Source organism: Teleopsis dalmanni, chromosome X, assembly GCF_002237135.1.
Source record: "Teleopsis dalmanni isolate 2A chromosome X, ASM223713v2, whole genome shotgun sequence".
Classification (NCBI taxonomy): Eukaryota; Metazoa; Arthropoda; class Insecta; order Diptera; family Diopsidae; genus Teleopsis; species Teleopsis dalmanni.
In genome coordinates, this window is record NC_051848.1 from 100,501,274 (window position 1) to 100,516,358 (window position 15,085).

At 26.6% G+C, this 15,085-nt stretch overlaps 2 protein-coding genes across 2 annotated transcripts; both read left to right on the forward strand.

The window, feature by feature from the left end:
- The first annotated feature begins 926 nt into the window (after positions 1-926).
- Positions 927-1,440, forward strand: LOC119689867 (cofilin/actin-depolymerizing factor homolog). Its single transcript, XM_038104798.1, has 2 exons — positions 927-1,092; positions 1,161-1,440. The coding sequence occupies exons 1-2, from the start codon at positions 1,012-1,014 to the stop codon at positions 1,305-1,307; spliced, it is 228 nt and encodes a 75-aa protein (XP_037960726.1). The 5' UTR covers positions 927-1,011; the 3' UTR covers positions 1,308-1,440.
- A 3,693-nt stretch (positions 1,441-5,133) lies between these two features.
- On the forward strand, positions 5,134-12,996 carry LOC119662489 (cofilin/actin-depolymerizing factor homolog; the record flags this gene model as incomplete). The annotated part of the gene is given in 5 exon segments (XM_038072118.1): positions 5,134-5,277; positions 5,351-5,483; positions 10,771-10,961; positions 12,543-12,648; positions 12,717-12,996. Coding segments are annotated over 4 exon segments (477 nt in total). The 3' UTR covers positions 12,864-12,996.
- Between the last annotated feature and the right edge of the window lie 2,089 nt (positions 12,997-15,085).

The window sequence follows — 15,085 nt, forward strand, 5'->3', positions numbered from 1 at the left end:
TTGCAACCGCTTCTAGAAGTAAAATATATAATATATAACTAAAAGCATTTAATATATAACTAAAAATATATAATATATAACTAAAAGTATTTAATATATAACTAAAAATATATAATGTATAACTGAAAATATATAATATATAACTAAAAATATATAATTCAACATAAAAACAATAATACATTTGATAAAATTTAACGAATTTTAACTTTACAAAAGTTTTTGTTGCAAAATATTATGGCCTTAGTAGAATCGAGTATAATACAGCAATAAGAAAATGCATCAATCCTATCACGGTGGGGTATAGGAATAGAAATTGGAAATTGTGATGAGAAAGATAAGTAGAGAGTACTAGAAAAGGGTATATAGTGATTTAAGTCTAAATTTTAATGAGCTCTGCCACTTTAGTGGCACAAAACTACAGTTAAATTGAGTTAAGATTATTGTTTGACTTTTTTGTTGTAACTCGTAAGGATCAATAAAACACAAAACAAGTAAGGAATTACGAGACGAATATATGTGCACATATGAGAGGGATTAGGGAGTCAGAATGGTTTGGGGTTGGATGGGTTTCACGAACGGCGGGGCTACGCCTCGGAGCCATTTATCGAATTCGACAATCAAGTGCTATTCAGATCACTTAAAAGGGACTACAGAAGTATTATATAATTATTAAAGTAGTAACTTTACTTTAATACTTAGTTTTTAAAATTGTAGTAAATGTTCACATATATATGTATAAAGAATAGCATTTAAGTTTCGATACGTTCAATGTATCTGCCTTTAATTTATCACAATTAATATAAAACAAATTCTAAGAAATAGTAATAAAATAAAATTGAAATTGATATCTCCGATATATACATAAGCTGTGATTAAAAACACATGCCGTCATTGTTTTCAATGTAATAATAAAATAATAAATTTTATATGTATATGTGATTAAAATATAACAGCTGTTTATTTTTTCGTATGTAATTTATTTATAGCTATGGTCTGTTCGATTTTGAGTACATGCATCAGTGTCAAGGCACATCGGAAAGCTCTAAAAAACAAAAATTATTCTTGATGTCATGGTGTCCTGATTCTGCTAAAGTAAGAGAAATGTTTTTTGTTTTTAAATATTGTATTATAAAATTTAATGTAATTTATTTTTTTTAAAGGTTAAAAAGAAGATGTTGTATTCCAGTTCTTTTTTTGCTTTGAAGAAGTCCCTAGTCGGTGTTCAAAAGTACATTCAAGCTACTGATCTTTCTGAAGCTTCACGAGAAGCTGTGGAGCAAAAATTGCGGGCTACTGATCGTCAATAAGCATTTTGATAAAACTTTATCTTATTTGTTTTTTTATCTTTATTTATACATAATAGTATTTTCAATTTTTCATAACAATACATTGAAGAATAAAACTACTAGTAAACATTCTATTATCAAAATATGAGATAAATGGGTTATTTTATTTAAACATTGTTAGTCTTATATGTATATATATATATATGTATTGCACATTATAAGTACTTCAGAATTTTTCTTAAAATGATGTCGGTGAACGTTTATATTCGAGTGATGAAAAGGATAACAATGTTAAGATTGAATTCATACAAATGAATTAGTAAAATGCAGTTAAAATAAAATAATTTTATTTATAGAATTGTCTGAGCCATAATTTAGATATTTGTATAACATTATACCATAATTCAATTAACGTTCATACGGAGTTTAAATGTCATACTCTAAAACGCTATGCTCAACATTATTTGCAAATAGGTAAAATCATAATTAGCAAGTTCCTCATTTTTTATTTTTTTGAACAACTAAGGGATTTTCTATTTTAGCTAATCTTTCATGTAAACTTTTTTCTTCCTATTTGTGAATAGGTATCGAAAATTTTATTTCTTGTACTTCGTCCATCTGTGACTTCTTTACATCTTATATGTTACTAACCTCAGCTATTCCTGTTCGTCTTTTTGTGTACAGTGCAATGAATTTATATTTTTAGCAACAAATATTTCTCTTAGTTTTCATTTAATGAATAGATAATGTAGGTAGATGAAGTGAAAGGGGTTATGGCCATCTCAATACGCTTAAAAGTATTTTAAATTCCACATTTTTTGTAATTGTGGGATGGTGGCTTTGTGTCGTATAACCAACTGAATGGATTAATGAATACATGCAATTGGGTCATTTATAAATTGGACATTGGGAGTGAAATGATTAATAAATTAATAACATAATAGCATAATAGGTATTCAAGTATTTCTTTTCCTGACACCAGCGAATATGATATACATAAGTTGGAATGGAATTAGTCAATAAGCATGTAGAAATCTTTATTCCTACACGCAATATATTTTAACTGGCTCTTGTTAATAGTAAAATAAATTTATATTTTGCACAGATAGAAAATCTAACGGATCGCATCGGATTTTTAGCCGGATCGCGCTTGATCTTTTTTTTCTCTTGTACTACTGCTGGCTGTCCATCACATACAAAATATAAAAGTAGAAAAGATCAAAATACTTAAATTAAAATTTTTACTTAAAATCATTTCTTAATTCGCTATAAGATGCGTGATGTTTACAGATTTTTATTTAAACTTTGCACGAAACATACCGTCATAGCAAAAGTTAGCCTATAAAAGAAAGAAAACAAGAGACAGTTTCGGGTTCAGTGGTATCTGTAATCGATAACACAACAAATGTTAAATAAAGAACAAACCACAGGGTACTTGGCAATTAATAATTGTCTTCTGCTACATACCACGCATTTTGAACTTATCATATGCATACGGCAATAAATATATACACTTTGTATGTCACAATTGTAATAAATAAAATATAAACATACATATATATATTTATAATAAATGTTTAATATATATACTATATTTTACTATACTATATCATATATACTATATGATTTACAAAAAAGTTGTTAAAATCAGATAAATTACATATAAACATAAGAATGGCGAAAACACTAATAATAGGCGTTTTCGGTTGCTCGCAAGTATGGCAAAAAATGCATGTTCGCCTATATTCGCTAACCGAGAAATTGGCATCACTGTTGCAATCTGTCAAGTGTTAAGTTTTTTGTAAATAGCAATTCTTGCATATGTGCACATAACGCAAACAAACAACATTTTTTATAAAAATAACATAAATTGAAAATGAAAATGAATACAAAATTAAAAGGAATGGTAAAAATATTGAAAATTACAAAATAAAAAACTGAAATTTTCCTTTTTTTTCCAATTATCAAATTTATGAAATTTGAATTTTTATTTACATGTAATTTTTGACACAAGATTGCAATATTCGTTGGAATTTCCAACTAATATTGGTAACACTTTTTTTTTAATGACCGATGTAGAGAAAATAGTGTTGTTGTTTTGCGTACATTTTAGCCAGTATAGACCAGGAAGTTGCTGTTTTTTGCCATGCTTCCGAGACACCGAAAAGGCCTATAAACGCATAAGACCGTGCTTTATTCGCTTATCTTTACATAGGTTTCTTGAGAATATTGTTTAGAAAATATAATTAAAAAAATTTAATATTATAGTCAAAAATACTATAACTCAACTTTATTATCTCTGTGATTAATAGGTTTCAAATAATAATTTATATTCTCAACCAAATTTTATTACTCCCGAACAATATATTTTATTTCATAGCAGTAAAATTTGTAGGAAATAACAACCACAACCACAGTGGTGCTCCCCCAAGTACTTATATTATTCTTAAAGTTTATTACCTAGTACAATCTTTGGGCATTTAATTTTGGCAACATCCAAGTTGGAATACTGTTCCTGTTAACTAAGATCAAAGCAAAGCTGAAAGCTTTTAGCCTAGTTTTGCTTGTTTTTCGAATTAAAGTTATTTAAGGGTGTGGATAAGCAGCTTAATCGGCAGCTATAAAAAAAATCCAAATAGTCTTATAATGGAAGGCTAAACGCCTGATTGATTAACAAATTGCAAACAAACAGTTCATTTCAATTTGTTTAGTGAAACCTTATATAAAGTGTTTACTATATAAAGCCGTAGTAAACAAAAACAGAAAACGTTTTGGTAAATATTATCATCTGTATAGAAAGTTCCAGAGACATTCTTTGAACATATACGAAAAGTGTTGAAATTTTGTATAGCGCTAGAAAATCGATTTATAAAAATTTAGAAAACTATTGCATATATTTTCCACCTGGTTTGAATAAAAGTTTATTAAGTATCCTAGAACAAGCAACACAGCCTTTTTTATAAATCGCTAATAATATAATTATTACACTTTCCGATTTTAAAGAAAGGCATAAGTACTGTTAAGAACTGTTAACAATTATTATAAGATAATATAATAATAAGTTAACATTATTACAGCCTCTATGAGTTTTTTCTTGCTAGTTATTTTTTGTTGCAAAATGAAAGTGAGCATATCTATATTTCGTTTTAAATTTAGAGTAAAAATAAATATTTCGTTTTAAAAGTAGTAAAAATACAAAATTGGCAATACTGGTGTGACACTGCATAACATTCATTTTCGGCATAGCCCGAAAGAGCGAACTTTGAAGTGCCCGAGACTCTGCATAATATGGCCCTTAGACATCATTGAGTAAAAGAAAAAATTGCAGACACCCAATTCAATCTAGCGAGCACCACAGTCCGAGAGGCTTACCAAGCGTAGGTTTATAGTCAAGAGTAATACAAGCCAAATGATGTTTACAGAACATAACATTCCGAATTTTTGAAACAAATGAAGAATTTATAATCACTAAATGAAAAATAATATATATTACCATTTGTTTTCGTAAAAAACGCAATCGTTCCTAGGCCATTGCAATGGCCATACTAAGGCCATACTAAGCCAGGTTTTAAGAGAAACCAAAAATTTTTCAAACTATAATTAAATAAATATAAATAAACAATATTAGCGTTAGACATCTAAAATCAGATTTTCTTTTTTTTTTTAGTATAAATTAATTTTACAATATGTAATAACTACATATTAGTTGGCTCTTGCCAAGTAACATACTTTATCACAAAATTTAAACTAAAAACTCTGTTATAAGAATATAAACATAAACTTAGATAGTATGATTTAACTTATCAAAAATATGTAAAGTAATATTTCAAAAATTTTTTGTTAATATTTAAATTTGCTGTTTAAATCAAAATTTTTAATTGAAAATTCTTAAAGTCAAAAAAAAAACTTGCACATGAAAATCAAGCTGAAAATGAATTTATAATAAAACAATATTCTAGATTAACGTTAAGAACTTCATTGGACTGTTCAAGTAAAACAATTTTTAAATAAGCCGCTGTTATGTTTACTTTCTTAATAATATTGTTTCATTTAAATCTTTATAGCTGCCAAGTTGAGATACCTACCTCTTCAAAATAGCAAAATTTACCATTTGGCATAATAAAGTTAATTGAATTAATCAACAATAAAAATAGTTGTGTAATCATGATTTCGAATATCTACGAAAAATTGGGAATTGTAAGTATATTAAATAAGATTACAAATACATAAATGTTTACAATATATTAAAATAATATATATAACTTATATTAATTAATTTTTTAAGCTTGATTATGAGTTATACCACATTCACACTGTCCCATTTAGGCGGTTTTGCTCATCAAAGCATAAATTTCCAACAAGGGAAATGATGGAAATTTGATATATGTGTCATATGTTTTATAAGTAAGATGTAAACATGCCTTGAGGAAGTAAATATTTATTAAAATCTGAGGTTTTAATAAATTGGTATTACGACCGATATTTAATTAGTTTTTTATATATATACCGGGCTTAGGTCGTTTATTTAACACATAGGTTTATAAAAATGTTTTTTTTAAAACAATTAAAAAATTTTTACACTTTTTTCCAACTGTGTTAAATGTTTAAATTTATTTAATTTTTATACAAAAATTATATTAATACAAATATTTCGGTCTACTTCAACAACTCCCGTTGACCAAAAGACAGCATTAGCAACCCATTGCTCTATGATGAACCATACTCCAAATTTTGAAGAAGTACAGATCATCAACAAAGACCCTAATTACAGACGTAGGCTAATGCTTGAAATGTTACATATTATTGAAGTTCCAGACAATCAGAGACTAAACTACAAAAAAGACACAGAGGGTCTTGCACAAATTTACAGGTCTCTGATTAACCATAAATAAAAAATTTAATATAAATTTATAGTTTTATATAAAAAAAGTTTTTAATTTATCTTCCATTGTTACCAATTTAATTTTCGTATATTTATTTTTGATTTAAATTTCAATTTTATTGTTTTTTTTTTTAAATTAATGTTTTGCTTTTGTTCAAATAAATTTAAATGTTAAAAATGTCAAACATTGAAAGAGACAACAATGTTTGTCATTTTTGGTTTTTGTTTTGATTGTATGTTTATATGTTTATTTACATATAATTAAATATGTAATCTTTTATATACACTGAAGATGGTCTACGAAGTAGACCGAAATATTTGTATTAATATAATTTTTGTATAAAAATTAAATAAATTTAAACATTTAACACAGTTGGAAAAAAGTGTAAAAATTTTTTAATTGTTTTATAAAAAAAACATTTTTATAAACCTATGTGTTAAATAAACGACCTAAGCCCGGTATATATATAAAAATCTGAGGTTTTATAATTTAAATATGTAGTTGATACATAAAATGTATATAAGTAATTAAATATATCAATTATATATTTTATTTTTTTGTGTGATATATTATTAAGTAAAGTTTATAAAAGTTCTATCAGCTGCATAAATGAACTCATTATAATGTGAACGTTCACTCATTAATTTAAACGAGCAAGTACTTTAATGAGACAGTGTGAATGTACTATTGCTTAAAAATTTCCACATTACTAATTTATTATTTATTTAATTATATATGTATATATAAATTTGATTTTTAACGTCCGTTTTGACGAAAGAAACTAAATTCCTAATATAAACTATTGTTTTCAATAGAGATGTGTCAGATGAAAATAGATGGTTTTTATATATAAAATGTATTGTTTACGCTTTATTTGGCAGTGTCTACTCTAATGTATTTCAAATATTATTCAAGCTTATCGAAGTTTCAACCATTATAAAGATCGAGTATACTTGTAATCGAACATTTATCATAAGCACAGCGAGTCCGTTGAACATATTTAAACACTAATGTTGCTCGAATATTTCCTATTATATAGATCCAGTGTATTAAACAAAATAGTTATGAAGTAAAACATGAAGTAGAGAACCGTAAGCATGTGAGTTTAAACTTGATTCAGGACAGCTTTTATAAAATCTGATTAATCAGTTAAATCAAATTTATCTGGCAGCTCTATTTGCAGTACACATGCACTTTCATAAATACACATTCCGTTTACGCGAGCCTTAAAAGTTGTTTTAAGGCTCTTAATATCGATTTGAAATTCAGTACCTAAACAGCTGAATTGTCAACTGTTAACTGTCAATAGGTATATGAATTTTATGACAAATAACACTGTTGACAAAAAAAAACTTAAAACATCGAGAAAAAAGGGAAATAAAAAGACAAAATTGGATAAAAGAAGAGAAAAGTATTTAATTAAAGTATTTGCAGATAATTAATAGTAAACTTGTTGGACGACAAGAAATATACACTATTTACACCATATTTATGAAATAGTTCGCCAAGAAATATAAATCGAAAGTTTTGTCATTTTTTTTAAAGAGTTGTAATCGTATTTCTCGTAATTTTGTAAATTTTATACGGGATATTCCTAAAATCTTCATTGTTGTTGTATTATATTTTTCCGCTATTTTGATTATAATATTTTTCTTTTGCTATAAAAGTAAAATAATTTGAAGTGTTACTCTAAAATTTTTTAGAATGTTTAAAATCAACACCGCTGAACAGCTGACTGATTGACAGCTATCTTAAAAGTGCTTTTAATTCTTGTGGGTAAATGCTTTAAAAACTAATTTTAAAATCAGTTTTAAAAGTGATTTCAAGATTTGCGTAAACGTAGTAACACTTTCAGAATTAATTCTTTTTTATGAGAAGTAAATTAATTTTTAACTAATTAATTGAATACTTATAAAAAAGTTTGAAATGATTGCATCAATTAAACTTTTAAGTTGATTTTTAAGTAACATTTTATATAAAATTAAATCAGAAATAAATTTTAATTAGGGAATATATTTCAAGATATGTAAAATAAAAATTAATATTAAATGAGTTTTGAGAAGTTAATGTTAATTTTATATTATTAACCTATCTATATATCACATAAACCAGTATAGAAATCACATTGTGTAAAACTAAAAATACCTACAATGGTTGGAATGTTTATCGGATTTTTGTGTATGGAAAAATTTTTGTTAATGTGGCATCCATATCAGATAGATTTTGTTTGATACCATTAAAAAGCCTTTGTGGCTTTATGTGTATTTGATCTTGTTCGCCGACATAGGACGTTGAGTGTATACGTTTATTCACGCTAAAAGTTTGTTAGTTCTCTTAGGTTTGCAGAAACTTCAAAATGGTATGTTATTTTTAGTAAAAATATATGTATACATAATAATTTATATTTTGTGCTAAAAAAATGTGTGGGAGCAATTTTTTAAATATTAAATATATTCCAAAAATCATATATTTTGGTATAAATGTGTAAAATTAATGTTGGTATATGTATGTACAACGAAACTTGCCGGAAAATACTATAGTATTGTTGGGATAATAAGGCAAGACAGATAGACATAACCCAGTAGAAAACGGATCGATCCGTCATCGAAGACGTCTTCAAGACATGGATACATACATGAAGACCGATCGATCCAAATGTATGACGGTCTTTGAAGACACTTTCATACAAATTAGCCAAATGTCTTCAATGAATTTTTGTGTACCTGTCTCGAAGACCGTCTCGAAGACCATGTCTTGCATAACGGACGCATTCGACAGAAAGTTGTGCGCTCTTAGTGCAGTGCTCATATAATTTTTTCACCCTTTTTTTTATTTCTACTCTTTTATTGCGCTCTTTAAATTTTAAATGAATTTCAATTTTCTCTTTAAATAAGTAGAAAGAAATTGTTGTATTTTGTACTTTTATTTATTTTATATAATAATTTCTTAAATTACATTCAAAATTAAAAGTTTTAAAAGTAAATTATAAATTTTATTATAAATTATTATAAATTTTATTAAGATATTAAAAATAAACTAGTAAAAACTAGTAAACATAATGAAAATTAATTTAAATAATTAACTTAATATAACTTAGCATATCTAAAATTAACTAAAACTAATATAAAATAATTTATAGCATTTCGCTATCATCAATTGTTGAAGTTTTATATGTTTTCAAAAGCGTTGAAGAGGATTTTGGTACAATTAAACCTTCTGATCTTAAGAGTTCTAAAATATCATTACCACAATGCCTGTTAATCCTGTGTTTTTTTAATATAACAGCTAATTTTTCACAAGTGTTTTTAGTTTTTTTATTTTCAACATCCTTTGTTTTGTTTCTTAAACAACTTTCACTGGAATTATTGTCTTTAATATTAATATCAATATATTTTCCAGGAACTAAGTCAATATTTCATTTGTTTTGATTTAATTTCTTTTTTTTAATATTTCATAGTTTAATGATTTTGTTTCTTTATTCATTTTGATTTTTTTAATATTTATTTCACAAATGTTTATTTACTACACTTCAAAATTATTGCGTCACTTCATTTATAAAACATAGCGTCATCTGAGGCAAAATTCAAATACGTTGCTATGAACACTAAAAATGAGAGAGAAAGCAAAGAAAGAGTATTTACATTCATGTTTTGAGCAATTGTTTTGCAAATTTGCTTGAAAATGCGGACGCGGTATCAAAGACCGTCTTGAAGACAATGTCTTCGAAGACCACTTTTTCTACTGGGATTGTTTTGCAAATTTGCTTGAAAATGCGGACGCGGTATCAAAGACCGTCTTGAAGACAATGTCTTCGAAGACCACTTTTTCTACTGGGTTTGATTGCACGTATATGTGTGCGTTGCGATTATTGAGTAAAGTTGCTATAAATACATGTGAAAAATAATACACATGTATTGTCTTGTGAATCAGCAATACTTCATTATTTTGCAAGTACTCCATACATTTTGTGCATATTTACAAGAAAAAAGACAGCTTATTATGATTTAAAAACATTTCAGATATAATAACAAGGCTGCTATCTTAAGGGCATTTTTTTGTTTTTTTGTAGCATCGCTTGCACCCTTGCGATAATAGTTTTATTTAAAAATGAGCATTCTAATGAATATTTTATTAGGCGCTTTATAAATAGACACGCCCACGTTAATTATGTAGCATTGTTTAAATTTTAGGCTTTTTTCTTTCTTTATTTCATATTTTTTAAAAAATGATTTGGAATTTTTTTTTACGTTTTATCAGCGTTAATATTTGCCACACCCTATTTATTCCAACTACCATATTTTACACAAGTAGAGTTTAATAAGAGTTATATTGAATGCAAACTCCCATACTCTATAGTTATTAATTGCATATTTTTTTTTATGCCTACAGTAGGCCCAAATTACAAAATGAAAATGTTAGTGTTTATTTTTGTTGTAATTTATATATATATATGTATAATATATACGCATTTGTATAAATTTTTTCGAACATAACCAAAAACAACTTATTCGATTCGAAATAAAATAATCAATTAATATTTACTCATTAATAAAAATAAAATAAGATAAATTATTAATATAAGTGATGTATTAAATCTTTAGGCTTCCGGTGTTACTGTGCTAGATGTATGCAAGACTACATACGAAGAAATTAAAAAGGGCAAGAAACATCGATATGTAATTTTTTATATTCGTGACGAAAAACAAATTGATGTAGAGACTGTAGGTGATCGTAACGCCGAATATGACCAATTTCTTGATGATATTCAAAAATGTGGACCCGGAGAGTGTCGGTAAGTAATCATATATAGGTCGTGTGCGAGTTCGAGTAAATTGAGGAAAATAGTAAATTATGTCGGTATGGCGCGAATGTTGGTATTTACCAAAATTTCGATTAGGATAAATTATGTTACCATTGTGAAAATGTTAAAAGATGTTTAATAAATAAATTTGAAAACTTTAAATCAAAAATAATAAATAAATGCAATAAATAAATATTTATATAAGGGCAGTGCAAAAAATCCCTAAGAAATTGCAATTTACTCGAACTCGCACATGCCCATAAACTTTTTTTTTAATTTCTATGGATTTAAGATGAAAACTAAACGTTACTAAAAATTCTTAACAATTTCTTATATTATTAATTTATATATTTATTATTAATTCACAGTTTTATGCTCATTAATATTAATAATACAAGTAATATAAGTTAATAAGTAATTAATGTCATTGTAGAAGTAAATAGTTTGTTTTTATGTTTGCTTTTTTTATAATATTTGTAAAAATTGTATTACATTTGAAAAATTTCTCTTACAAACATCCTTGTTAAATCGGCAGAACACTTGGGTGTATAACTTTTTTAAAACCAAATATTTTTTTTATCATTGTTTGCAACCGCTTCTAGAAGTAAAATATATAATATATAACTAAAAGCATTTAATATATAACTAAAAATATATAATATATAACTAAAAGTATTTAATATATAACTAAAAATATATAATGTATAACTGAAAATATATAATATATAACTAAAAATATATAATTCAACATAAAAACAATAATACATTTGATAAAATTTAACGAATTTTAACTTTACAAAAGTTTTTGTTGCAAAATATTATGGCCTTAGTAGAATCGAGTATAATACAGCAATAAGAAAATGCATCAATCCTATCACGGTGGGGTATAGGAATAGAAATTGGAAATTGTGATGAGAAAGATAAGTAGAGAGTACTAGAAAAGGGTATATAGTGATTTAAGTCTAAATTTTAATGAGCTCTGCCACTTTAGTGGCACAAAACTACAGTTAAATTGAGTTAAGATTATTGTTTGACTTTTTTGTTGTAACTCGTAAGGATCAATAAAACACAAAACAAGTAAGGAATTACGAGACGAATATATGTGCACATATGAGAGGGATTAGGGAGTCAGAATGGTTTGGGGTTGGATGGGTTTCACGAACGGCGGGGCTACGCCTCGGAGCCATTTATCGAATTCGACAATCAAGTGCTATTCAGATCACTTAAAAGGGACTACAGAAGTATTATATAATTATTAAAGTAGTAACTTTACTTTAATACTTAGTTTTTAAAATTGTAGTAAATGTTCACATATATATGTATAAAGAATAGCATTTAAGTTTCGATACGTTCAATGTATCTGCCTTTAATTTATCACCATTAATATAAAACAAATTCTAAGAAATAGTAATAAAATAAAATTGAAATTGATATCTCCGATATATACATAAGCTGTGATTAAAAACACATGCCGTCATTGTTTTCAATGTAATAATAAAATAATAAATTTTATATGTATATGTGATTAAAATATAACAGCTGTTTATTTTTTCGTATGTAATTTATTTATAGCTATGGTCTGTTCGATTTTGAGTACATGCATCAATGTCAAGGCACATGGGAAAGCTCTAAAAAACAAAAATTATTCTTGATGTCATGGTGTCCTGATTCTGCTAAAGTAAGAGAAATGTTTTTTGTTTTTAAATATTGTATTATAAAATTTAATGTAATTTATTTTTTTTAAAGGTTAAAAAGAAGATGTTGTATTCCAGTTCTTTTTTTGCTTTGAAGAAGTCCCTAGTCGGTGTTCAAAAGTACATTCAAGCTACTGATCTTTCTGAAGCTTCACGAGAAGCTGTGGAGGAAAAATTGCGGGCTACTGATCGTCAATAAGCATTTTGATAAAACTTTATCTTATTTGTTTTTTTATCTTTATTTATACATAATAGTATTTTCAATTTTTCATAACAATACATTGAAGAATAAAACTACTAGTAAACATTCTATTATCAAAATATGAGATAAATGGGTTATTTTATTTAAACATTGTTAGTCTTATATGTATATATATATATATATGTATTGCACATTATAAGTACTTCAAAATTTTTCTTAAAATGATGTCGGTGAACGTTTATATTCGAGTGATGAAAAGGATAACAATGTTAAGATTGAATTCATACAAATGAATTAGTAAAATGCAGTTAAAATAAAATAATTTTATTTATAGAATTGTCTGAGCCATAATTTAGATATTTGTATAACATTATACCATAATTCAATTAACGTTCATACGGAGTTTAAATGTCATACTCTAAAACGCTATGCTCAACATTATTTGCAAATAGGTAAAATCATAATTAGCAAGTTCCTCATTTTTTATTTTTTTGAACAACTAAGGGATTTTCTATTTTAGCTAATCTTTCATGTAAACTTTTTTCTTCCTATTTGTGAATAGGTATCGAAAATTTTATTTCTTGTACTTCGTCCATCTGTGACTTCTTTACATCTTATATGTTACTAACCTCAGCTATTCCTGTTCGTCTTTTTGTGTACAGTGCAATGAATTTATATTTTTAGCAACAAATATTTCTCTTAGTTTTCATTTAATGAATAGATAATGTAGGTAGATGAAGTGAAAGGGGTTATGGCCATCTCAATACGCTTAAAAGTATTTTAAATTCCACATTTTTTGTAATTGTGGGATGGTGGCTTTGTGTCGTATAACCAACTGAATGGATTAATGAATACATGCAATTGGGTCATTTATAAATTGGACATTGGGAGTGAAATGATTAATAAATTAATAACATAATAGCATAATAGGTATTCAAGTATTTCTTTCCCTGACACCAGCGAATATGATATACATAAGTTGGAATGGAATTAGTCAATAAGCATGTAGAAATCTTTATTCCTACACGCAATATATTTTAACTGGCTCTTGTTAATAGTAAAATAAATTTATATTTTGCACAGATAGAAAATCTAACGGTGCTGTTCAAAGAAAAACATTTCTACCTATTTCATTTCTGCCTATTTTACTTTTTACACCTTGATTGCAGTTAAAATCCCAGAGACCAAATGAATAAGACAGCTAAATGAGTAGAGTTAGGAGAAAACTCAACGAAAACAGTTAGACTCTGAACCCTGCAAAATTGTAGAGAGGAGCAGACAAAAAATTTTCGCCTCCTGCATTTGGTATTTTTATTTTTTTTACTCTATTCACTATTTTATGGCCTACAATGTCTAAATATTTCGACTATGTGAGTCGATATTCTAAACCATTGATTTTGTTTACGAACTACTAGCTCTTGTATCAGTGGTAGAATGATTTGGTTCGATTCCATTAAAAGATCGAAGGTTTTGGTTCAAAATCTGTTTAGATCCGAATTATATTCATATCGCATTTAGGTATATTGACACTATTACTCATATTAATGGTAATAGTACTAATTAAAAACTCTCGAAATAAGTAACGTCAGTTTAAGTAAGTTTAACATTGTTAAAGTAGTGAAGAAGCAAAGTATTAGCGCAATAAATAAAGCCATCTGATTGATGTTTCTAAAATAAAGAGAAAATAGGAAAAGTTTTTTTATATCATAATTTTAGTTAAAGTATTAACAAGATGCTGTGGAATTGAAAGTTCTCTGCTATACCTACTTCAATAATTGAAAAGAAATTTTATTTTGGCACTGCATCTCTAACTTCTTGATAATAATATTTAACTAAAGAGGTTTTCGAACAGAAATGAAACAACAACAAAAATTTATTTTTTTTTAAATTATTTTAATTAATTGAATTTTTGGCTGACCATACAGCTGTTTCGAGTATTGCCAAATACCCTTCATCAGGAAATAATTCTTATATTTAATTATTCGTAAATAATTATTTTTGAGACTGCAAGTACCAGGAATCGAACTCGGGTCCTGCCAAATATGAAGCTCAGAATCAGCGCACCTTAACCAACTGATCCAAAGCCGTACTTGACTTTTTATGTTCGCATATTTTTGCTGGAGTTTTGTTACTTTTGCTATAAAAGTTTTTATTAACAATTTTACTTGCTGTATTTATATATTAGAACGAAATCATAAACCAGCTGTAGAATAATTGAA

Bases quoted from the DNA above. Each gene is read 5' to 3' on its own strand.
- LOC119689867 (XM_038104798.1), top strand. From the start codon at position 1,012: ATGCATCAGTGTCAAGGCACATCGGAAAGCTCTAAAAAACAAAAATTA. The intron at 1,093-1,160 runs GTAAGAGAAATG...TTTTTTTTAAAG, and splicing joins GGTGTCCTGATTCTGCTAAA to GTTAAAAAGAAGATGTTGTA.